The sequence below is a fragment of the Syngnathus scovelli genome, chromosome 7, assembly GCF_024217435.2.
Source record: "Syngnathus scovelli strain Florida chromosome 7, RoL_Ssco_1.2, whole genome shotgun sequence".
Classification (NCBI taxonomy): domain Eukaryota; kingdom Metazoa; phylum Chordata; class Actinopteri; order Syngnathiformes; family Syngnathidae; genus Syngnathus; species Syngnathus scovelli.
In genome coordinates, this window is record NC_090853.1 from 12,996,385 (window position 1) to 13,022,192 (window position 25,808).

Consider the following 25,808-nt stretch of genomic DNA (forward strand, 5'->3'; position numbering starts at 1 on the left):
TCTTACAGTACTGATGCGCATTGCATTGTGGGGATACAAATGAGAGAGCTGAAAGGCTAGCCGGCATCACAAAGGGTAGAAAATAGCAAACGGACTCTTATAATGACAACTTGGTATGTAGTGAGGTCGGGTGAGCGTTGTCAGAGCTGGAAATTAGCCAGAATAACGCTGGGGATGTAAGTTTTCCAGGAGAAGCGACAAGACACGTCGCGAGCAGCTTTTTGTCAGCTCAACTGTTCGGATGCTCAGGCCCGGAAGCCAGAAGTGGCCTCTGTACTAAAAGGTAAACATTGTAATTACAGTTCATGTTTTAGTGTCACATGGTGCGCGTTTTTTGTTCAACTATTATGTCGGGTAGGCCTTTTTGTTTATTGCCGGATGCAGGCTTCTATGCTATGGTAAGCTTGGTAGCTAACGTGCTAGTTGTCGTGCATCGCTTGGTGTGTTGAGGTAGTTAGGGTTATCCGCGGTCAAACAGGAAGTTCAACATCCTAAGCTTCGAAAGAAAAGCTTATATTGAATTCGACGGTAAACCAAGGCGTGCGTACTTGGCGTCGATACTCCACATCGTATTTATTGGAAGAAGCTGGGTGATGAATTAATTATACATACAAGTCTAGTCTGCAAAACAACATTTTATTACAGTAACCGTTAGGACATAGGAGGAACATAAAGGAAACTTGAATTTAGTAATCTTAAAACATTGATCGAAAATTGTTCAGTATGTTTATTTTATTTGACACGCTGCCATAGTCATACATGCTGAATGAACCTTGCTACAACTTTTTTTCCTCCAATCATTTATGGGGGACAACAACGTGTAAATCAATCGAAATATCAAACTCAGTGAAATGGTTTTATTTTGATAGGTGAAACAGGATGTATTTCTCATCTAAACCGTGATTACAAATGGGAACTTGACACTTAGCTGGTGTTCGCTAAACTGCATTGTTAGTTTTTTTATGTAGTAACTTCATTTTTGGAATTCGTAGCGTCCTCGTCACACGTTAATAGAGTCCTGTGTTTGTCTTTTATGTTCACCTTGGCCCAACGGCTTCCATTAATCGACGTTTTCCATTTGTTTCAGCTTTCTGACCACTCGCTAGTAGTATGTGATGATAGTTACAGTGAAAGGACCAGGTTGTAAACTGGACGCCGTCATCACGAGTAATTGAGAGGTACGGTGGACATAAACTTTGTGTGTAATGTTTTATGGGTTCTCAGACATTAAATATGAGATGTAACATTTAAGAGATTGCATAAAATAGTATTCCGATGGACAATGACCAATAACAAGCCTGTGTCACCACCTGTGGCCCATTAATTCCAGTTAAAACAAAAATAATCCTATTAGTTTATGATTGACTCCGCATTGGATCGCATACCAATATTGCAGAAAAACCTTCAGAATGTGTTATGAATACTACATAGTTATCCAAACCATAATTTGTTTAAGTCCCTTTTAAATTACCAGAGAAGCTCTTGAATCCTTAATAAATGACATTAGATTGTTTTCCATTATTTTTACTTGAAATCTGTAATTTACTTTTCTTTTATTAGGCCAGCGCAGCCCAGGAGTACTTTTTATTTGGTGTGTTAGTGTGACACAGGGAATGTGCTTTCCCGAAAGGAGCCCCTTTACTCAAGCTTTTGTTTGATGGAAAATTTCATGGCAGAGAGTCCACATGTCTCACAGTCAGCTGCTAAGCATCCTGTAGTTCACTGGCCTCCACATGAGCCTGGCTTGCATTGATTGTAGTTACATAACCTGGCATTCTGTCCTCGATGCTCCATTCACCACCCCCCTTGTTTCCCCTAAAAGTGTATTAATGTTGCTGTTTAACTGTCCACGATGCACTTTCAGCTTGTCTCTGAAGCTTTATAAAGTTCTCTTACTAATTAATGTTGAAGTAAACAATACAGTAAACGTCATTTTGTTTAAAATTTATATAAAGCATTGCTTTGCAATTGTTTTCTGTGACGCACCCCCAAGAATGAAGAAAATATTAAACCCTCTCAATTCTCTGCCATGACTTTAAATAGTGTAATTTAGCCATAAAATGTTTATGTACATTGCACATAATTACATTACATTTTTATTACATTTTTATGAACATTAAAGAAATATATAGATCAATTTACAACAAAGAATGAGTTTGACATTGTTTGTCTTGCTTTGTTTTTCTTTTCATCCCCCTTGAAATATTTTTCCATATAGTCTCGTAAGGGTTTGCTTTGTTTTTTGTGCACGTGCTCTGTGCAAGAAAAACCCTGTCACCTTTGAATTAATACTCTGCCAATGAGAGCGCCATTGCCACCTACTGTAGTGGAAATGCAATTACACTTTAATCTAGTACACTATTAAAACCAATGTTCCTTGGGGTGACATGTGCCCCCCTGGCATCACTTCACCCCCTCATGAAGGGCCCACTCCACTATTTGAGAAAGACTGCTATGAAGTGAAAATTAAAACGTCTTTGAACGGAGCAATGTTTTAGCACAGAAGTCTCTACAGCTTCTTCTACTACTACTATCTATTTCGTCAGTCTGCGCATGACAGAATGATTTGTTCCGCCTAAAAGTGAGACACATGAACATGCGATTCCTCCACCCATCCATTTTCTGTACCACTTGTCCGCATGGGGGTCGCGGGTGTGCTGGAGCCTATCCCAGCAGTCATCGGGCAGTAGGCGGGCAACACCCTCAACCGGTTGCCAGCCAATCACAGGGCGCACAGAGACGAACAACCATCCGCACTCGCACTCACACCTATGGGCAATTTGGAGTGCTCAATTGGCCTACCAAGCATGTTTTTGGGATGTGGGAGGAAACCGGAGTGCCCGGAGAAAACCCACGCGGGCATGGGGAGAACATGCAAACTCCACACAGGGATGGCCAGAGGTGTAATCAAACCCGCACCCTCCTAACGTTGAGGCGGATGTGCTAACCAGTGCGCCACATGCAATTCCTATTCGATACAATTTCATTAGTGTCCATGAAAACAGTGAATCCTACCATTATTTTAACCCGAACTCTAATCGGATTGGAGAACCGTAGTCCATGTAAACATACAGTGCCTTGCGAAAGTATTCGGCCCCCTTGAATCTTTCAACATTTCGCCACATTTCAGGCTTCAAACATAAAGGTATAAAATTTTTATTTTTTGTCAAGAATCAACAAGTGGGACACAATCGTGAAGTGGAACGAAATTTATTGGATAATTTAAACTTTTAACAAATAAAAAACTGAAAAGTGGGGCGTGCAATATTATTCGGCCCCCTTAGGCTAATACTTTGTAGCGCCACCTTTTGCTGCAATTACAGCTGCAAGTCGCTTGGGGTATGTCTCTATCAGTTTTGCACATCGAGAGACTGGAATTCTTGCCCATTCTTCCTTGCAAAACAGCTTGAGCTCAGTGAGGTTGGATGGAGAGCGTTTGTGAACAGCAGTCTTCAGCTCTTTCCACAGATTCTCGATTGGATTCAAGTCTGGACTTTGACTTGGCCATTCTAACACCTGGATACGTCTATTTGTGAACCATTCCATTGTAGATTTGGCTTTATGTTTTGGATCATTGTCCTGTTGGAAGATAAATCTCCGTCCCAGTCTCAGGTCTTTTGCAGACTCCAACAGGTTTTCTTCCAGAATGGTCCTGTATTTGGCTCCATCCATCTTCCCATCAATTTTAGCCATCTTCCCTGTCCCTGCTGAAGAAAAGCAGGCCCAAATCATGATGCTGCCACCACCATGTTTGACAGTTGGGATGGTGTGTTCAGAGTGATGAGCTGTGTTGCTTTTACGCCAAACATATCGTTTTGCATTGTGGCCAAAAAGTTCGATTTTGGATTCATCTGACCAGAGCACCTTCTTCCACATGTTTGGTGTGTCTCCCAGGTGGCTTGTGGCAAACTTTAAACGACTTTTTATCGATATCTTTGAGAAATGGCTTTCTTCTTGCCACTCTTCCATAAAGGCCAGATTTGTACAGTGCACGACTGATTGTTGTCCTATGGACAGACTCTCCCACCTCAGCTGTAGTTATCTGCAGTTCATCCAGAGTGATCATGGGCCTCTTGGCTGCATCTCTGATCAGCCTTCTCCTTGTTTGAGATGAAAGTTTGGAGGGACGGCCGGGTCTTGGTAGATTTGCAGTGGTCTGATACTCCTTCCATTTCAATATAATTGCTTGCACAGTGCTCCTTGAGATGTTTAAAGCTTGGGAAATCTTTTTGTATCCAAATCCGGCTGTAAACTTCTCCACAACAGTATCTCGGACCTGCCTTGTGTGTTCCTTTGTCTTCATGGTTCTCTCTGCGCTTTAAACAGAACCCTGAGACTATCAAAGAGCAGGTGCATTTATACGGAGATTTGATTACACACAGGAGCATTCTATTTATCATCATCAGTCATTTAGGACAACATTGGATCATTCAAAGATCCTCACTGAACTTCTGGAGTGAGTTTGCTGCACTGAAAGGGGCTGAATAATATTGCACGCCCCACTTTTCAGTTTTTTATTTGTTAAAAAAAGTTTACCGTAATTTCCGGACTATAAGCCGCGACTTTTTTCCAAAATTTTGAACCCTGCGGCTTATAGTCAGGTGCGGCTTATATAAGATTTTTTTTTCGTGATTTTTGTGATGACTTCATCACTTTTATACACTCGTAAAAAGGCTGTGAACCACTGTTGTGCGGTATCTTGAAGAAAAAAACAACCAAAATACTATTTTGAAACACTACTATGGCTGCTGCTTATTCTGGCTGTGTTGCTTGTGACTATTATGAGCTTTAGTAGGAATGCACGCTAGGTGACCTGCGTCAAAGGGCTCTAAACCCTTTCTCCTAGAGATTACACAAAGCAGTGGCGCTGTTTGTACCATCTGCATTATATTAAAACCCAATCAATCAGCATTTAAATTCAATTCTTCTGACATTTTGCTCACCAAAAACAAGTTGTAATGAATGTGAACTTTTAATGCATTTTATTCAGAAGGTTACTTTGAACCCTAAGGCTTAAATGGCGGTGAGGTGTATTTATGGATTTTTACGGCTTTCTGTGTACTGTCTTTCTTTGTAAAAAACTCATGTGCACGTGCGGCTTATAGTCCGGTGCAGCTTATGTAAGAAAAAAACTAAAATATCCCTGAATTTTAGCTGGTGCGGTTTATAGTCCGGTGCGGCTTATAGTCCGGAAATTACGGTAAATTATCCAATAAATTTTCTTCCACTTCACGATTGTGTCCCACTTGTTGATTCTTGACAAAAAATAAAAATTGTATATCTTTATGTTTGAAGCCTGAAATGTGGCGAAATGTTGAAAGGTTCAAGGGGGCCGAATACTTTCGCAAGGCACTGTAGCCAGTGAGTTGTTGTGGGGCTTTTCCACACAGTGACAACAAGCTGTGCACCACACCAATGTGAGGTCCCTGTCCACATGCTAGCTGTGGACCACACCAATGTGAGGTCCCTGTCCACATGCTAGCTGCACATCTCACGTTTAAGTTTTATTTTTTACGTTGCTTTTCTGTCTTTTCTCTGTTATATGTGCATATTCATGGCGAGAACAGCGTAATTTAAGGCCCAGGTCTACACATTGGCAGTTTTGTGGGGATTTAAAGCGGCCATGCCAACGGACTATCTGAAGGAAGATGCATTTTCAGACTGTGGGCGTAACTAGCTTGCTAACTGCATATTGCAGTTGCGCCAGTTAATTGCTGATGTGAACAAAGGCGCTTAAGTTTTTACATACTGGGGAAGGGGTGACTCATATAGAGGACCAAAACTGCCAAAATAAAAAAAATAAACAAAAAAAACAAATAATACTTTTTAAACTTATTTTTTGTATTTAATCTTTTGCTATTTATTTCTAAATAATTTGTATTTATTTTTTTACTTTTGTGTGGTCTCTATATTTGTTGTTTTTATTTCCAGTTCTAATTTAAATTTTCAATTATAGTTATATATATATATATATATATATATATATATATATATAAAAATATATAGTGTATATATATATATATATATATATATATATATATATATATATATATATATATATATATATATATATATATATATATATATATATATACCGTAATTTCCGGACTATAAGTCGCGGTTTTTTCATAGTTTGGGTGGGGGGGCGACTTATACTCAGGAGCGACTTATATATGTTTTTTTTCACAAATTTTTACTTGATCATTAAGACATCACTTATAAGTATAGTTGACCACTTCCCGTGTTATTTTTAGTATAGTTGATCACTTCACATGCTTTTATATCTTTATCTTGAACATATTCAAAACATAAAAAATAGAAAAAACATTAAATAAACCAATTAACACTTTAAAGCACCATATCCAAGTCCACTGTCTGCTGTATGTACACTTGCTCCATTTTTGGTCCTCTTATATTTATTACTATTATTTATTATTATTTGTTTATTTATCATTTATTCAACACTCTTATTTATTCATTGTTTGTTGTCCTTCATGTAATAGTTGTCCTTAATCACTCTATATGTTACGTCAGGCCCGTTCTCAGCTCTTTGTTTGTGTTTGTCACGTTAGCATACCTATCGTTTAGCCTGTTGTTGCTATCGTTTAGCCTGTTGTTGCTCGTTCATGACTGTTTTTGGTGTGGGATTTTGTCGAATAAATTGCCCCCAAAATGCGACTTATACTCCGGAGCGACTTATATATGTTTTTTTTCACTTTTTGGGGCATTTTATGGCTGGTGCGACTTATACTCCGGAGCGACTTATAGTCCGGAAAATACGGTATATATATATACTATTTTTTTTTTTTTTTCATTTTTATTCTTTTTTTCCCATTTTGGCAGTTTTTGTCCAGCAACGCAAAAGGAAATGAGTGAGGCAGTCCTAAGCCTGTCTTGAGTTGAATTATTCGGATATTGGTTGATTAAAATCCTTGTATTCCTGCCTGCCGCCTCAGCCAAGAGGGTGTTGTGATGGGGACAACAGTTCTTTTACCTGAATCGTCAGTGAATTAAAAAAAAAACATACAAAAGATTTGTCCACAAAATTGTTCATCCCCACCATGGGAGTATTAAAAAAAAACACTCCCGATGAACAAATGACTGTCTTCATTCAGCCTTTGCCACAGCATCGCTGATACAGTTCACATGCACAGTTTAGTGTTCTTACGCTTGACAAATTGAAAATCACTCAGAGTACGTTCATCTACTTAACTGGTAATGTTGTCATTCTCGTTTGCAAGCGGGCAAGGTAGACATTATTGCTATTATAAATGTTTGCCTTCCTCACTTGGGTCTGCAATAGCGGGGAGTTGACGGCACCTGCTTCACTGACATATCCATCAGTCTGAAATGCTTCCATACTGATCATTTTCTCTTTTTTGGACACATTTTCCTTTCTTCCCTGTCAACTACATATGCCAAATAAACTACTCAGTTTCTTGGTATGAAGCGAATATGAAAATGCAAAATGCCAAGACAGCTCAGGTTTTATTTTTTAATGCATTGTGTACATTTACTTTATGCTGTGAGGGTGAGCGAATTACGCTATTGCACACATGCACAGCTCAGAAGGATCATTGCCAGTTACTTAAAAAGGTGGCTATTGTTGAGTAAAACGTTACCAACAGCACTTTGTGTAATATATATGTAGCTAACAGTACGGACATTCGATTCTTGAGGTTGTTACTGGTATGCTCTCAGAAAAAAGCAAGTGACAGAGAAACTCTTGGTTGATTCAGTGCAAATCCTGTTCTGTAAATAAACATGGATCATTATGGAGAGTAGTGAGTGATTACATGATCTTACTCCTCTTTAAAATGATGCACTAAATACTTTGTTTGTCTTTCTAGGATCCAGTTTCTCTACATGTTCAGAAGCTGACTAACATGGGAGTCAAAACCTTTACCCATTGCTCGGCATCCCACAGCCAAGAGATGCTCGAGAAGCTCAACACTTTGCGTAACCATGGTCACTTGTGTGATGTTACCATCAGGGTGCAAGACAAACATTTCCTGGCCCACAAAGTTGTCCTGGCCTGCTGCAGCGAATTTTTCCGTTCTAAACTTGTGGGTCGACCCGAGGAAGAGGACAAGTTTGTTTTGGACCTTCACCATGTGACAGTTAGTGGCTTTGCTCCTCTGCTGGAATACGCTTACACATCAACGCTCTCCATCAGTACAGAAAATATCATTGATGTCCTTGCAGCTGCAAGTTACATGCAGATGTTTGCTGTAGCAAGTACATGTTCAGAGTTCATGAAGTCCAGTATTCTATGGAGTCCAAGTAACAACAGTAACAGCACACTTGCAGCAAGCAAGCCCCTTGAATCAGCACCTGAGAGTGCCTCATCAAACTGTGCCCTCACGCCTCTTGATGGTAGCGTGTCACCTGTGTCATCTGACTGTAGTGTAATGGAGAGAAATGTTCCCGTCTGCCGCGAATCGCGCCGGAAACGGAAGAGTTTTGTAACCATGGCGTCGCCTGAGAGTCCCCTCAAATGCACTGCACAGATGGTCACTACCTCCCCACAGGTCCCCAACCCATCCCCTTCATTTTCAGATAGCACAGCCCAGCCTGTGGAGTCCTCCCTGGCCTTCCCGTGGACGTTCCCATTCGGCATCGATAGGCGATTCCACTTGGACAAGTCAAAGCTCCCAGAGAGCCCTCGGTGCCAAGAGCAGGCAGCAACAGTTACATCTGAGGTGGCGGTTGGTCGGCGACTCAGTGACTTTTTGACGTGTGAAAGTTCCAAGGCAGTGTCACCACCTGTGCCGGCCGAGGAAGAAGATGTGAGGGTGAAAGTTGAGCGCCTCAGTGACGAGGAGGTCCAGGAAGCATCTTCCCACGCTGTCAGTGCCTCCCAAAGTTCACTCAGTGATCAGCAGACGGTGCCAGGAAGTGAGCAGGTTCAGGAAGATCTCCTCATCAGTCCACAGTCATCATCCATAGGTGGGAGAGTTGCGCTGCAAAATAATAATTGTTGACTCATGGGCTTTAAACGTTAAACTACAGCTGCACCACTCTAAGTTAAATGTGTGAGGCAGCTTTTTCTTAGTCATTATTTACATATTACTTTGAACTGTTCCAGAAATAATTTAGGTAGTTAAAAAATATCTTTTCACGCATTCCTTATTCCCCAAAATGCGCAGATTTTCAAGCCCATCTTCAGTGTCATTCTTTTTTCATTATGAGCTTAAATAAAATTCAGAAACGCCCATAACATGTTTGCAATTTTCTTTTCTTTTTCAGGATCAATGGATGAGGGAGTGTCAGAAGGCTTGCCGTCAATTCAGAGTGCCTCTAGTGCTGGAGGACATGCCGAAGATGATGAAAGGTATTGGAAAACCAAATGTTTTAATTTGATTGAACACCAAGATACAGAGCGGCATGGTAGCGCACTGATTAGCACGTCCGCCTCACAGTTCAGAGGGTGTGTGGAGTTTGCATGTTCTCCCCGTGCCGACGTGGGTTTTCTCCGGGCACTCCGGTTTCCTCCCATATCCCAAAACATGCATGGTAGGCTGATTGAGCACTCCAAATTGCCCGTAGGTGTGAGTGTGGATGGTTATTCGTCACTGTGTATCCTGCGATTGGCTGCCAACCGGTTCAGGCTGTTTGCCCCTTACTGCCTGATGACTGCTGGGATTGGCTCCAGCACGCCCTCACCCTCCGTGGGTACAAGCAGTACAGAACATGGATGGATGGATGGATGGATGGATGGATGGATGGATGGATGGATGGATGGATGGATGGATGGATGGATGGATGGATGGATACTAAGACTACATATATATTTACTGTAAAAAAAGTAGAAATTCCCAGCATTTTCACATGTTTTGATTAAAAAGGATCCAAATGATCCATCAAATCCTAAATACATTTTTTGTATTATTTTATTATTCAATTACTGTAATTTCTGGACTATAAGCCGCGCCTGATTATATATTAGGGAAAAATCTTGTTTCTTTTCATATATAAGCCGCACCAGACTATAAGCCGCAGGTGTTTTAATGTATGTATACCTTTTATCAACATAAGCTAGTTTGACAAAGATGAAGGAGCTCTGCAAACATACAAACATGTATAAATCTCAGCGACGACCATAATGAACTTAATATGCAGGGAACACTAGCAACCCACAACTAATAATAAAATGGGACCACTTATAGGGGTAAAGTTGGCAATATGATATGAGATACAGTATAGCTCCAGAGTGGACGTGACCGGAAAATAAAGAAAAGTGTGACGCGACAAGATGTCATCAACAATAGCCCAGTGCCCTCTAGTGACCAGAGGAAACCTCTACAGTGCATGACCAGCTTTAGTTCCTTCGTTAAGAGCCAAATCGACTGCCTTTAACTTAAAAGCGGCATTATATGCAATTCTTTTGTCCCACATAATGAGGGTTTGTTTATAAAAGCTTCCTTTCTTCAGTAATGTCTGTCTTGATCTTGTTCTGTTTCTTCTTTGTGTCAGTTATACGGCACTATTTGCCTGGCGGACAGACATGCGATCAACACACCACTCTTCTCCCCAGTGACCATGTGTCTGGTAACATATCCCTCCGCCCAGCAAAGCGATGCCGCACAACAGCGGTCCACAGCCTTTTCACGAGTGTATAAATGTATTAGTCATCACAAAAATCACAGAAAATCCATAGATACGCTGCACCGGACGACAAGCCGCAGGATTCAAAGCTTGTGCAAAAAGTAGCGACTTATAGTCCGGAAAATACAGTAGTTGATTAATTAATAATAATTGCACCTCTAGTAATGTTTGGTATGAGTTACACTTGTCAGGCGCACAGTTTAACCATATGTTATTTATTTATTTATTTATTTGAAGCTTTTTCTTGTTTTGTATTTCAGATTAGAAGGTATTCAATATCCTTACCACCTTTATATTGGCCCATCAGCCCGCCCCGGGACCAATGGCCCGGACAGACCCTTTCAGTGTCCAACCTGTGGAGTTCGATTCACACGCATTCAAAACCTCAAGCAGCACATGCTCATACACTCCGGTAGGTAAAGATGCAAACATGACATCATGATAGTTTCAGTGAAAAATTAAAACCAAATAAAATTTGTGTAACATATCAGGTTAATGTTACCTTCAAAATATTGTGTTCCTGTGGCTGCTCACGTTAGAGCTTGCACATGATTGTCAATTACACATTGACAGAGCCTATTTGTCAATTTGTCACCGACTGACTGCTCGAGCGAAGTCAAGGCAGTAAGTGTAGAGGCAGCGCGTGAAGAAAATGAGGGAGAGTTATCGCAACACATGGATCAGCAGAGATGCTTTTAATTTAATTAAAAAAAACCTCTTTGATCCTATGCGACTTTCTATCTAATGCAGTTTGGTCATGAATCCCAATTTTTTTTTTTGTCATAAATACATTTTCAATTAGTATTTTAAATGGATGATATAAGAACAGTATGACGCTAAATGACTAGCGCGTAAACCTTAGTGCTAGTGATTTGATGAATTTCTGCGACCAATATAAAGACGTTAGATAATAATAAGTTGGGCTGTTTGAGCTTAATTAGTGTTACGGATAGCTAGGATCGTTTTGGATTCGTAAAGGGAGAAGTTTGCGGAAGCACCTCATCCACACAGTCACAAGTCAAAGAGCGTGGCCAGACACAGTAGTAGAATAAGTGGCTGCACTATTCTTGCTTCCATCCAATTCACATAGCATCAAAATGACTTACTCAATCCACCTGCGTATTGCTTCTCTTTTAATAAAATGTCAACAGATTTTGATGTGACAGACGGCAAATAGTGGTTTGGCCGCCCAACAACATGCCTGACCTAAATTAAAGTCGGCTGCCTACAAACACTCCTTTCTAAAATAAGACTTTATATACAACGCACTTTTGGATTAACGTGATTCCCAAATTCTGGAGCCCAAAGTCCGCGTAAAATTGAGATTTATGTTGTATTACTTCTAACATCCACAGTTGTCAACATTTGGTTTGTTTAGACCACATCCTCTTCTCTTGTTATTGTCAAATTATGAAGTGTGACCTTGTCGTGACATGAATTGCATCTGAATGTAAGTGTTGATTTTCTTGATTCCACTAGGCATTAAGCCTTTCCAGTGTGACCGCTGTGGGAAAAAGTTCACACGGGCCTACTCCTTAAAGATGCATCGGCTGAAGCACGAAGGTAAACGCTGTTTCCGGTGCCAGATTTGTAGTGCCACATTCACGTCCTTCGGTGAATATAAGCACCACATGAGGGTCTCCCGACACATAATCCGCAAGCCGCGGATTTATGAGTGCAAAACGTGCGGCGCCATGTTCACCAACTCTGGCAATTTAATTGTACACCTGAGGAGTCTGAACCATGAGGCATCCGAACTAGCAAACTACTTCCAGAGCAGGTGAGGAGACCCCATCATTCACTCCGATCACATTAGGGGTCAGAAAACATTCTTATATTGATTTATGTATGTCACAATGTTTTCTTATCCGATACATAAAGTATAAAATACGTTGATTGAATTCAGTACGTGACAATTCAGTGTTTTTAATTCAATTTACATTGTACTCATTGTACATGTGTATACAGCTGAATTTAGCAAAAAATACTTGGTAGATTATTATGAACTATTTGACAGCGTGCCAACACAGTCCAAAGTTAGCCAACAGGTAACGACTTGAGGCTCACCCCAAATGCTGCTAGTTTATTTCTTTTTCATTTTTGTTGTTGTTAATTTTATTTTTTATATTTAATTGTATTTAAATGTTACTTGGGGTGGCTCGGTGTAACACTGGGTAGCACGTCCGCCTCACAGTTAGGAGGGTGCGGGTTCGATTCCACCTCCGGCCCTCCCTGTGTGAAGTTTGCATGTTCTCCCCGGGCCCGCGTGTGTTTTCTCCGGGCACTCCGGTTTCCTCCCACATCCCAAAAACATGCTTGGTAGGCCGATTGATCACTCCAAATTGTCCCTAGGTGTGAGTGCGAGTGCGAATGGTTGTTTGTCTCTGTGTGCCCTGCGATTGGCTGGCAACCGGTTCAGGGTGTCCCCCGCCTACTGCCCGATGACGGCTGGGATAGGCTCCAGCACGCCCGCGACCCCCGTGGGGACTAAGCGGTTCAGAAAATGGATGGATGGATGGATGTTACTTGGGGTGGCTCGGTGTAACACTGGGTAGCACGTCCGCCTCACAGTTAGGAGGGTGCGGGTTCGATTCCACCTCCGGCCCTCCCTGTGTGAAGTTTGCATGTTCTCCCCGGGCCCGCGTGTGTTTTCTCCGGGCACTCCGGTTTCCTCCCACATCCCAAAAACATGCTTGGTAGGCCGATTGAGCACTCCAAATTGTCCCTAGGTGTGAGTGCGAGTGCAAATGGTTGTTTGTCTCTGTGTGCCCTACGATCGGCTGGCAACCGGTTCAGGGTGTCCCCCGCCGACTGCCCGTTGACGGCTGGGATAGGCTCCAGCACGCCCGCGACCCCCGTGGGGCCTAAGCGGTTCAGAAAATGGATGGATGGATGTTACTTGATGCACTGTTGCGTTTGATTTTAATTCTTTGCACTTCACCAAATTTGTTGAAAAGTTGTACTACCGCATATTTTAAAAGGACTTTTTCTGTGCCTCATCTGATTTGTTTTTAAATTCATTCCATTGTGTGTTCTATATAAAATATTTATTTAATGAACAGCTAGAAAAAAAAGATAATAGTAAAGGGAAAAAAAGCTATACTGGAGTATATTCTTTATGTTCTATGTATTGATGATTGTTTTTGTTTTAATTGATTAATGATGTAGATGACCGAAAAACTAATAATTGTTGAATAAGAATAACATTCAGACACATTGCATCAGTTAAATAATGTGTTGTTACAGCTCTATTAGTCTTTAATCTTGCTCTTACAATATATATTATATACAGTTTAAGTGCTATAAATACGATGTAACATTTTTATAGTGTGCATTTACCTGGGGGGCAGGGGGTCAATGTAGATATTTCCTGGAATGTAACTTCTGGAGATAGGGATTTACTTTTTATAAAGTACATATTGTGTTGTACAACAATACATAACCATGGTCATAATTTTATGCACGGAATTGACAATGCACCCACTTTTACGCCAAGCGTAGATTACATTGTCACCAAATTATCAGGCGTGTTGGGGGTGAGGCTGCTTCGTGCGCCGGCACGCAAAGATGAGCGCAGAACAGCCACTTAACACGCTGGACGAGGCTTGCGCTGGCACAAAAACAAAGCTACGCTCCAAAACAGGGCCTAAATATTTGTAGTTTATTTGCTTTCAGTTTTGCATCTCGATGCTTTAAAAGCATGTTGTAGATTCATTGGTGAGAGGAACTAGCAATAGTAGCAGCACGCACCTCTGGTTGCACTCCAACACAAGCAAGCTTTTTGGCAATGACTTGCCCCTTTTTTGGAATGTATTACAAATGATCACTGTTCTCCAGAAGTCCGGAGACCTAAAACAGTTGTTGTTTATCATGTTAAAAGTGGAAGTGAAAGGGCTGTGATGTGTTTTTTCTTCTTCTTCCTACTAGTGATTTCCTCGTGCCCGACTACCTAAGCCATGTGCAGGAGGAGGTGCTAGGAGTTCAATATGAATTGGAAGAATCCCAACATCAGCCTGTCTATGCGGGCAGCACCTCCACATCCACTAGCATTCCTGCCTCATCCTCCTCCTCAGTCCAGATGCCTGTCATCTCCCAGGTTTCCTCCTCTACCCAGAATTGCGAGAGCTCACCTGGCTTCCTTTCACCCGATTCCATGGATCCACTGGAAGCTCCGACCTCCTTCAAGATGGATGCTGGTGGCAGCGCCACCCTGGCAGAGGAGACCAAGATAGACAACAGAGAAGGAGGCAGTTCACCCAAAGTGTTTGGCCATGAGCGCCATCGGAGGCAAAATCCCCAGGGCAAGGAGTTGGCTTCTATCACCATTGAGTGATTCAAGTCTTCTTCCTGCCTATTTTCTGCTACTTTGTTGTCATGTCACATGGGAAGATCTGTGGAATATTCATGCCAAAAGAGGTCAAGTGGATTTGTTCACACTTCAACATCGCAGACACAATCATGGCAAGTTCTTTCAAGACATTTGTTACTGGGTGATGGTTTTCCACCATTTTTCTTAATAAAAAATTGATAAGGGTTTGAAACTAAGGGTATTCATCCCATTTGGCAGGAATGCACTGCCACTCGAGGTATGTGAAATTCGAGCCTTGTCCTTTTGGAAAGTGCCTAAGAATAGATGAGGAGCACTTAAGTTTGCCCACAATAACAAATCTAGGCTCTTAAAAAAAAATATATATATATTTTTTTTTATTTCCTTTACCAGGATTATGACACTTTGTATGGGTACACACCTGTCATTTTCACTCTTGTTGTATCAGGCAGTTACATGTCAATATTGTTTATTGCAATATCTTCACACAGTATGGCAACTGTTGTGGGGAAAATGATGTTGGGTGTGTGTACATTTATTTTCAATAGAATACATGCAGCATGTTTCATTAATATTTTCAAAACTTCAAGTGACACAATTACCCATGATTTTTCTACAGTTTTTTTTTTCCTGATAATTTGTTTTTGTAAGCCAACGCTAGTCCAATATCAAGTCATCTTAAACCTTATTAGCACTGGCAAGTACAGATCAACATTTACACAGTTGTGGTCTGAAATTGGGCATTGCCTCACATATCTGACAGTGTTGTAGCAAGAAAACCTCAACTTTGAAAGCTACTTATGACTTTATGCTCTATCACATCTATCATTATACATTATTATATTATACAATTTGGAGTAGAATGGCAAAAGAGAACTCTTCTGTGTAAAAAAAAAAAAAAAAAAGCGGCTAGTTTATTATGTACTAAAAAACAATTTCCATCCTCCATGTTTTTAATGAATTAGCACAAAAAATACCAAAGTTGCAAATAAAAAAATCTAAATGCTGATTATGACAAGAGAGCAGTGTGAGTCACAAATGTTAAAAGCGAAGCGGCAAAGTAGGTGAAACACAAAATTTCAGTGACTGCCAAAAATCTTTGGCCACGACTAGACGGTGATACCTTCAATTTGCAACGTTTTAGAACAGCTCCACTGTTACTTTCTGAAACGAGTGCTAACAAATCCAAATGTAGCATTTAATTCCGGTTGCAATCCGGCTTGCTCGTGTTATTTAATAGGCATTTTTTTATTTTATTTTATTTTTTTATGTACGCTATAATATTTCTGCCCATGTGCACATGTCCTCTTTTCCCTTGCTTTTCATACATGAGCTTTGTATTTATTACTTTATCCAAACACAATAGCAACCAGGGCTGTGGACTCGGTCCGATTTTTGCATTGAGTCCGAGTCCGGCCTCTTGACCACCGAGTCCGGCTGTCCATTTTTTCTGTTAATTCATGTGACTGCTTAGTCTTTATTCAAGGCTAATTTAGATCAAAATCTACCAGAACGAACGCAACTGCTTTCACACTGGCTGGTTCGGCTTATATAGGATCCCTTGCTGAGAGCGCGGACGTAAAAGTGAGGCGACGTTCCAATCGGACGTCGGATCAATAACATTTTTCCTGCCCTACCGGAGTTGTTGCTAGTTCATAACGTAGATCACTCATGGCGTAGTCATGAATGTACAGTTGACTATTTAACCGATAGAAGTGGATACATTGGAACATAACCTACACTCTAATATATTATTTGACATGGTATTAAATGCGTGGCTTTACAAAAATAGTCATTGAAGCCCACCCTTAGCCCTGAGTGCCATTGGCATGAGGCAAAACGCTTAAAAACACCCACTCTCGCCCAATGAAATAACCCTTCTGAAACACAGGACATGTAAGATAATATTTTTTAATCATTAATTACACCATTATAGCTCAGACATTTATCTAAACACAAATAATTAGTGACGACCCCACAACTATCCAAACACATCAATGATATAAGCTGGGTGACATAATCGTCCTTGACATTGGTACATAATGTAAACATTAGCCTAAGTGTAACTCAACGTGGCCGCATTGATCGTAAGCAGGGCTGTGGACAGTATTCCTACGCGCATTCTCAGCAGCATGATGAAAATAAAATTGAACGTTTTTTTTTTTTTTTTTATTGTCGGACTCGGTGGACTCGGTCAAAATCAGCACCGAGTCCGACCGAGTTCGAGTCCCCGAGTCCGAGTCCACAGTTCTGATAGCAACATTTTTGGGATTCATAGTTTCCCCTTTTTAAATACCGTAATTTTCGGACTATAAGTCGCACCAGCCATAAAATGCCCCAAAAAGTGAAAAAAAAACATATATAAATTGCTCCGGAGTATAAGTCGCATTTTGGGGGGCAATTTATTCGACAAAATCCCACACCAAGAACAGTCATGAACGAGCAACAACAGGCTAAACGATAGCAACAACAGGCTAAACGATAGGTATGCTAACGTGACAAACACAAACAAAGAGCTGAGAACGGGCCTGACGTAACATTAAAGACAAAGTTATTAAAGACAACTATTACATAAATAACATGTTTATAAAACCATCTGTGTCACTCCAATTCATTAAATCCAGCGATCGTTCGATACGATAGCAACAACAGGCTAAACGATAGGTATGCTAACGTGACAAACACAAACGAAGAGCTGAGAATGGGCCTGACATAACATGTAGAGTTATTAAAGAGAACTATTACATAAATCATCATTTATCAGGTGTCTTGCCTGGAACAGGCATTGACGGCCATGGCCCTCCATTTTTCTCTGTCATCCGAAGCTTTCATGAACTGGTTGTTTGTTAGCTCTTTATGAGTTGCCCATTCATTGAGACTGTCCACATACATTTGTCGTTTGCGTCCTCTGCTTCTCTTTCCCTCAATCTTTGCTGTTGCACTGAGATGTTCTTTTCCCTTTGTTCTTTAGGTGTGCCCAAAGAATTTCATCTGTCTTTTTCGTACTGTATTGAGGAGTGATCTTTTCATATTCATCATTTCGAGGACCTCCTGATTTGTTCGTTTTTCCTTCCATGATACCTTCAGAATTCTTCTGAGGAACCACATCTCTGTTGCCTCTAGTTTTTTCCTTATGCTGCTGTCGATTGTCCAGCATTCGCATCCATACAAGAGAACCGACCATACATATGCCTTTAGTATTCTGAATTTGGTTGTAGTTTTGATGTTTCTGTTGGTCATGACTGGGGACAGCCGTTTAAATGTGACTTTCGCTATGGCAATGCGTTTCTGTACTTCTGATATGCATTTCCCGTCTGATGTAATGGAATAGCCCAGATATTTGAACTTGTTGACTTGGTTTACCTGTGCGCCATCACTTTGTAGTTTGCATGTTGGTGCTATAGGCTTTTTTGAGATTGTCATGCTTTCCGTTTTTGATATATTTAGAGCCAGTCCTTTCCTTTCACTTGCTTCCACAACAGTATTCAGTATCTCTTGGAGGGTCTGTTCTGACTGTCATTAGAACAATATCGTCAGCGTATCTTAGATTGTTGATATTGTGTCCGCCCAGACATATTCCTCTCACGTCTTCGATGTTCCTTAGAATCATTTCACTGTATAAATTGAAGAGGTCTGGGGATAGGACACATCCCTGTCTCACTCCCCGCCTGATTGGAGTTTCTTCACTGTGCACGCCATCTATTCTCACTGTGACTGTCTGTTTCCAGTAGAGGTTGCTCAATATTCTAAGGTCCTTGCCATCAATATCCAGTTTGTTCAGAATTTGGAAAAGTTCTACATGCCTCACTTCGTCGAAGGCCTAAGAGTAGTCAATGAAGCAAAGGTAGATATCATTTTGCATTTCTATACACCTTTCTATTATCATGGTCATTGTGAATATGGCATTTATTGTTCCTTTATCAGCAACAAAACCAAAATGTGCTTCTGAGATCTCTGGTCTTATTTTATTTCTCAGCCTCACCAGAAGTATTTTCAGGAGGAGTTTCAATGTATGGCTCATGAGGCTTATCGTTCTGTGACTTTCACAATCAGTTGTTCCTGTTTTTTGGGGGAGTGTGATAAATGTGGAGCGAAGCATGTCAGCAGGAATGTTCCCGGTATCGTAGATGTCATTCAGCAGTGAAGTAAGTTTCTGTGTTCCCCATTCTCCAAGGGCTTCATACACCTCTATGGGAATTTGATCAGGCCCTACAGCCTTTCCTTTGTTCATCGTTTTAATTGCTTCTTCGACTTCCGTATCCAGGATTGGCGGTCCTTCCATTGGTTTGGTACTCTCTGGTTGGTCTTCTCTGTCGTCATCAAACAATTCTTCAATATACTCAGACCACCTGTTGAATGTCTGCTTTTTCCATCAGGATGTTTCCATTTTGGGATTTTATGCAACCGCTTTGGGATGTTGTCTTTTTGCCTGAAATGTCCTTAATCTTGCTGTGCATGTACTTGCTGTCCGTCCTGCATGTTCTCTCTATTTCATTACACTGTTCATTTAACCAAGCCTCTTTAGCATCATTGCACATTTTCTTTATTTTCTTGTCAATGGATTTGTATGTTGTAGGGTCATTTTTCGCTTTGCGTCTGAAGTCCATGCGGTCCAAGATCTCGTTTGTCATCCATTTTTTGTGCTCTTTCTTTGGCTTGGATGGGAAATTTTCTTTAGCAGCCTCTTTTATGCTTTCTTTCAGATTTTCCCATTTTCTCTCCTCTTCTGTGATTGCTTCAAGAGCATTATATTTCTTTTCTACCTCAACTGCAAATTTGATTCTGAGGTTGTTGTCTGTTTTCAATAATTTGAAGTTGTAGCTTGGGTATGATTTTGCCTTTTTGATAGCTTTGAGCTTCACCTTCATTTTCGCTACCACAGGAACATGGTCACTTCCGCAGTCCGCGCCGGGCATGGATTTGGCTGATTGGATTGCATTACGGAAGCGACACTGGATCCGGATGTAGTCGATCTGATTGCGTTGTCTGTCTCCTGGGCTCATCCATGTCCATTTCCTTCTTGGATGATTCTTGAACCATGTGTTTGTCACTGTGAAATTGTTTTCTGAGCACCATTCAGTCAATCGCTCCCCTCAATCATTCATTTGACCGAGTCCGTGTAGGCCAATGATGTTTTCAACTTTTCAATGTTGTTGGTGCGTATACCTGTATAACGCTGATGTCAAAAGGCTTGCTGTTAAGAGTGGTCACAATGATACGGTCTGATATTGGCCAGTATCCTTTCAATGATTTTGTCATATTGGGTGTGAGCATTACTCCAACACCTCTCTGGTGTTGGTCTCCTCCAGAGTATAGTAGTTTGTAGCCGTCTGAAGTAAACTCTCCTGCTCCCTTCCATCTGACCTCTGCAAGTCCCAAGATGTCAATTCCTATTCTTTTCATTTCCATCTTTACATTTTCAAACTTTCCTTTCTGGTGTAGACTTCTCACATTCCATGTACCTATATATACTGGATGTTTCTTTGGTTGGTTTTGGGCAGTATCTTGATGACAATCTGGTGCCACCTGTCCATCATGGCAACCCCTACCGAGCGAAGTGTTCTTATTGAGAACCCCATTCACGCTGTTCTTCGATTTAAGCATTGAATGTCTTTCCATGGCTTTCTTTGCAATTTTACAGACAGTAGGTTGCAATTGCTTTCTGTCCGAGCAGTGCCCATACTGGGCGGCTGTCCTGACCATTGTACCTAAGGGTATCCTCTGCTCAGCACGACGAAGTCCAAAACCAGTAACAAAGATACTCTCTGGCTGCCTTCAAACTTCATCCACCACCTGCTTCCCGTGGCTTCATCGTGACCCTGACAAGGGGGGCTAAATGGATACTCAGTCTTGCCCAAGGACCTCCCATAGGCTAGCGGAGGGAAGGAGCGCCTTACACTTCCTTTGTCAAAGCAAGCTCTGACCCGCCACCCTTTTATTACATAAATAACACGTTTATAAAACCAATTCATTAAATCCATCGATCGTTCTTTGTCAACAAGCGGCTGACGGCGCTTGCACTTCAAAATATTCCACAGGCCCTTATAACGATATATAAATTATATTTCAAATAACTATCATATAAGCAATATTATCAAACCATCTGTGCACTTTAAATCATTAAATCCATCGATCAAATTCCTCGTCCTTTGTCAACAACACCGCGTGTGCGTCCTGACGTCAGCCTCGTCGTTATTCCACAGATCTACTATATAACTATATTGTAGCGTTAACAAAGTACAAGGAAAGACGTGGGTTTGGTAAACGGCTCTTTATTAAACAAAACAAACTTCCAAGCGTGTGGCGGCGTGGACTTCCAGCTACCGATGTGGAAGAGAGCTCCATACAATTGGACCGGGCGTGCGTAAAAGCCATGTCCGAGGCCCATGCACCGTCCGCGGACAGCCACCCGGCCAAGCGCCGGCCCCGACTTCGATCCACGGAGGTGAACGAGAGCTCAGTAGAGTAGGACCGGGCGTCCGTAAAAGCCATAATAGTTTTTCAAACCTTCTATGTCACTCCAAATCCTTAATTCCTTCAATCTCTGCGTACTCCGTATCACTTAGAAACAAAGCCGCTAATGATGCCGGTAGTACGTACGTGGGTACGTTTGTCCTTTATGTAAACAACTGCCGCGCCGTGCCGTGCCATGCCATGCCACTGACGTCACTTGAAATTCAAATTACAGTAATGCTTTGGTACATCACGGTTCTCCAAACTTTCTTTCTGCTGCTCGATTACTGTTTTCGGCTGCATATTTTACAACTTGAAGTTTGTTACCTGCAAAATATGAGTTTCTTTTTGGTGCCATTTTTCTTAAGCCCTTCCCATTTAGAGCGTCCTCATCCAGTTTCGTCTGAAAATATATTTTTTTTCCAGATGTAGTTTTTTTGTTTTGTTTATTTGGTTGTCTCATCAAAGTCAAAGTCTGCTTTATTGTTGATTTCTTCATATGCCAAGACACACAAAGAGATCGAAATTACGTTCCCACTATCCCACGGTGACAAGGTATAGTACACAATATGCATACAAGTAAACAACACAAAAAAAACAAGAAGTTACAAACAATGAATAAATAAGAGTGATGAATAAATAATAAATAAACAAATAACATAATAAATATAAGAGGAGCAAAAATGGAGCAAGTGTGCATACAGCAGACAGTGGACTTGGATATGGTGCTTTAAAGTGTTAATTGCTTTATTTGATTTTTTCTCTATTTTTTATGTTTTGAATATGTTCAAGATAAAGATATAAAAGCATGTGAAGCGTTCAACTAAACTAAAAATAACATGTGAAGTGGTCAACTATACTTGTAAGTGATGTGTTACTGATCAAGTAAAAATTTGTGAAAAAAACATGTATAAGTCGCTCCTGAGTATAAGTCGCCCCCCCCCACCCAAACTATAAAAAAAAAAAAAAAAAAAACGCGACTTATAGTCCAAAAATTACGGTACCCGGAAAAGAGAAATGAACAGCTGGATCACTAATGTTTGTGATCTTTATTTGTAAAGTAACTAGTTGCGTAACAGTTATGCAAAGGACATTGCATGACGGTTGGAAGTTTGTTTCAACACGATTATCTTTTCTAGAAATGTTATCCCTGCGTGATGATGATCCCAAAGCACGTTGTGCTTGCTGTTTCCCTTGGCCACTTTTTCAAAGCAGAGCTGCTTGGTATCATGTGAAGAGATTACTTGTTGGATGTCATGTCGTAGTCGTTGTTTTGTTCTTTGTGTTCTTTTTTTTGTGTGTTTGCAACTGTTTAGAAACACTGATACTGATCAAGATAATGACACACATATTCTTATTATCCATAAGTTGAATGCTACTGACTGACTGGATTTAATATCTGTTTTTTGCAGCAGCCACTTTAGGTTCAAATAGGAAGATATAAACCTTGTTTTTTGTCTTACTCTCCATTTTATAAATGAGTTGATTGTAAAAATGAGCGTTGTACGGTTTTGCAACAGTCACAATTTTTTCAAATTCACTGAGTGATGTCTTAAGATTGTGTGTCACACGGTGCCATTGTGTGAGACACCTTTTCAAAGTTGTGCCATTTGACTTTTTGTTAGACTAAAAATGGAGCTCTCGCCCATAGGACCAAATGTTCTCTTATCTCATTTAAGGTTTTGCCCTGGCAATTAATATTTGCACATAAAAGGAGGAGGATAATCATGCAAATGGTCCATGCAGTTTATTGAAGAGGTTCTACTGTTTTGCCCTTGAAAATGAAACAAAACAAAAAAAATGTTCAATGTTGTGCATCCGAGAGGCTAGCCTTAGTAAATGGACCTATTATCTCTAATTGCACATTATCAAACATTTATAAAAAAAATTCTCCAATTGTACATCATATGCTCTTTATTTGTGTCAATGGGGAGTGTGTTTTTCAACTTTTTTCTTTTTGATAGATATATATGTATATATACATAAAAATGCTGCTGTATGCTGAAAAGTGCCCGAACTATTTTTGTGAACTAATATGTGTGCAATAAATAGGTGTTGTTTAAATTTAAAATTCTGTTCCTGGGATGCTAAATTATGTTTGTATTTTAAAAAAAGAATGTATGATTTTATTTTTAATTTTTTTTTAGAAAAAGAGCCCATTTGATCTGTGAAACAAGACGTTGCTTCCGTTCTGCTCCTTTATGTTCTTCTCTGAAGTTGCATGTTTATGCTACAGTATGTAAAGTTGAGAGCACTTTGTGTTTAGTTGCCGATGTGGTCTGGTAAGCGTAATGTGTTGATTTTACAGCCTAGTTTTGGATCTTTTGCTGGAGCATGACCTTCATTTCCTATATATTCAGTCCTTTTATGTGCAATGTTTTAACTATATCTTGATTAAATACAAGATATGCCTTTAGAGTGTACACGTGGTGTTGTATACCAGTTTTCTACCAGTCTATGCTTTATTTAAAAGTTGTCTTCATAATAGGAGATATATATATATATATATATATATATATATATATATATGTATACAGTATATACATTGGTGAATTTTATATCATGGTCACTGTTTGATGGCATCTTGTTAAATGTGAATAGAACCAATTGAGTTGGGAGTATGTTTGAGTAGTCTTCGATCTGTGCATGTAAATAAATATGCAGTAAATACTTGGCACGCGGAGCAGTGGTTAGCACGTCCGTCTCACAGTTCGAAGGTGTAGGATACGGCTCCGGCCTTCCTGTGTGGAATTTGCACGTTCTCCCCGTCCCTGCGTGGGTTTCCGCCAGGTACTCTGGTTTACTCCCACATTCCAAAAACATGCGTGGAAAGCTAATTGAACACTCCAAATTGCCCGTAGGTGTGGTTGCAAGTGTGAATGGTTGTTTGTCTATGTGTGCCCTGGGATTGACTGGCAACCAGTTCAGGGTTTACCCCGCCTACCGCCCAAAGTCTGCTGAGATAGACTCCAGCGACCCTCGTGAAGTTGAGCACTCTGGAAGAAGAATAAATGAATGCAGTATATACAAAGTATGTTGCATATTCTTTATACTGTAGGTTACTTGATTACAACCTGCTTTCTGAAAAAAGTATTTTGTGTCTTTGATACTGTGCTGTTTTGAGAAACTGTCTAAAACATCCCGTGTTATAAACTGCACATTAGGGAGAACTGATGTTGTGGTGTGTCTGAGATTGTTTTACAGCTGGCTCTTAAAAACTGACAACAGACCACTCCGTAATTTAAGGTTTGTGGTTGTACTGATTCTGAATTTGCTAGTGTTCTGGCTCTGCTGTCTTGTTAGTAAAAAGGGTGTTTTTTGTAAATGCATAACATGCAAATAAAAAGACAACTAATTCCATGTGTGGAGTTGTTTCTGCCCTTCACAATAGGGGACTCAGTTTTGAGTTCATGTAGTGCATTTGACAAATTCATGCAGATGAGGCAAGGGATGTAGTCTTAGTACAGTCCCTTGGCTATAGATGGCAGAATGACAAGGCCTGCAAAAAGATGACCAGCAGTTCAGAGACTGAGGGCAATATTATTTTTACGAAATTCAATGGTTGGATGAACCTTTTAAGAAGTTTACGACAGACGTTTTTCAGTCTGCCTCTTTGAGATCACCTAAACAAAGCTCACTATAAATTCTACTTCATACACCGGATTGAACTTGTCATGACGTGGACCCTGCTTCTAATAGATCTTTGAAAAGACACATGAAAATTGAACTAGCCTGTGTAGAAACATGAAATATTGCTGCTTTAAGCCAACATTTGTGTCATCAGAAACTACAGTACAAAAAATGTTAACTTTCTCTGAGCATCAAAAATTTTACTCATTGGGCCTTTGCCTGTTGAGCCTTTTGACAAGATAAATTTCCTAAATGTTTCTGCGGAAAAAACCTGACTGCACACTAATGGCAATCATACAAAGTTTCTGTTGACAAAAGACAGGTGGATAAATGTGACACAATGATTAAGCACTTATTCTAGCCAGCGTCCATTTGATCCCTGTTGTGTAACACTTGGCTCATTCATTGCTCCTTGCATGTTTTTTTTCTAGGTGTTCGCAGATGTGTTAACGACTGGTTTACATTTTGAGCTATCTGTGGATGTGCATGGGCAGGAGGAGGAAGTGGGAGCAGTTTAGATCAAATGGATAGAGCAATTAACGAGCAGACTGATAATGCAATCGTGAGTCGGTGAGCCAGGAAAAATAAAACGGTCTGCATGACTAATGCACATGTCATACATTCCCAATCAATGGAAAAGTTGGGGTCAATGGAATCTTCCACAAATCAAACATTTGCCAGATTCATTAGCTTCTTGCATCCCCAGAAAGTAACCGTGGAGACTTCCAGATTCTCCATTCCAAGAGGTGAACCCACTACCTTGCTAATGTTACACCGTTATTATTGCAGC

The 25,808-nt window shown here is 40.5% G+C and overlaps 1 protein-coding gene across 3 annotated transcripts; it reads left to right on the forward strand.

Moving 5' to 3' along the window:
* Window positions 1-2: 2 nt before the first annotated feature.
* On the forward strand, window positions 3-24,748 carry zbtb44 (zinc finger and BTB domain containing 44). 3 transcript variants are annotated; one of them, XM_049725779.2, is made up of 7 exons: window positions 3-283; window positions 1,088-1,178; window positions 7,851-8,949; window positions 9,250-9,334; window positions 10,869-11,020; window positions 12,088-12,388; window positions 14,536-24,748. In XM_049725779.2, exons 3-7 carry the CDS (start codon window positions 7,887-7,889, stop codon window positions 14,939-14,941), a joined length of 2,007 nt encoding a protein of 668 aa, XP_049581736.1. In that variant the 5' UTR covers window positions 3-283; window positions 1,088-1,178; window positions 7,851-7,886; the 3' UTR covers window positions 14,942-24,748. The 3 variants fall into 3 exon arrangements, with proteins under 3 accessions (XP_049581736.1, XP_049581738.1, XP_049581737.1); XM_049725781.2 differs by having other exon boundaries at window positions 12,088-12,171; window positions 14,536-14,703; XM_049725780.2 differs by lacking the exon at window positions 1,088-1,178.
* The last annotated feature ends 1,060 nt before the right edge of the window (window positions 24,749-25,808 follow it).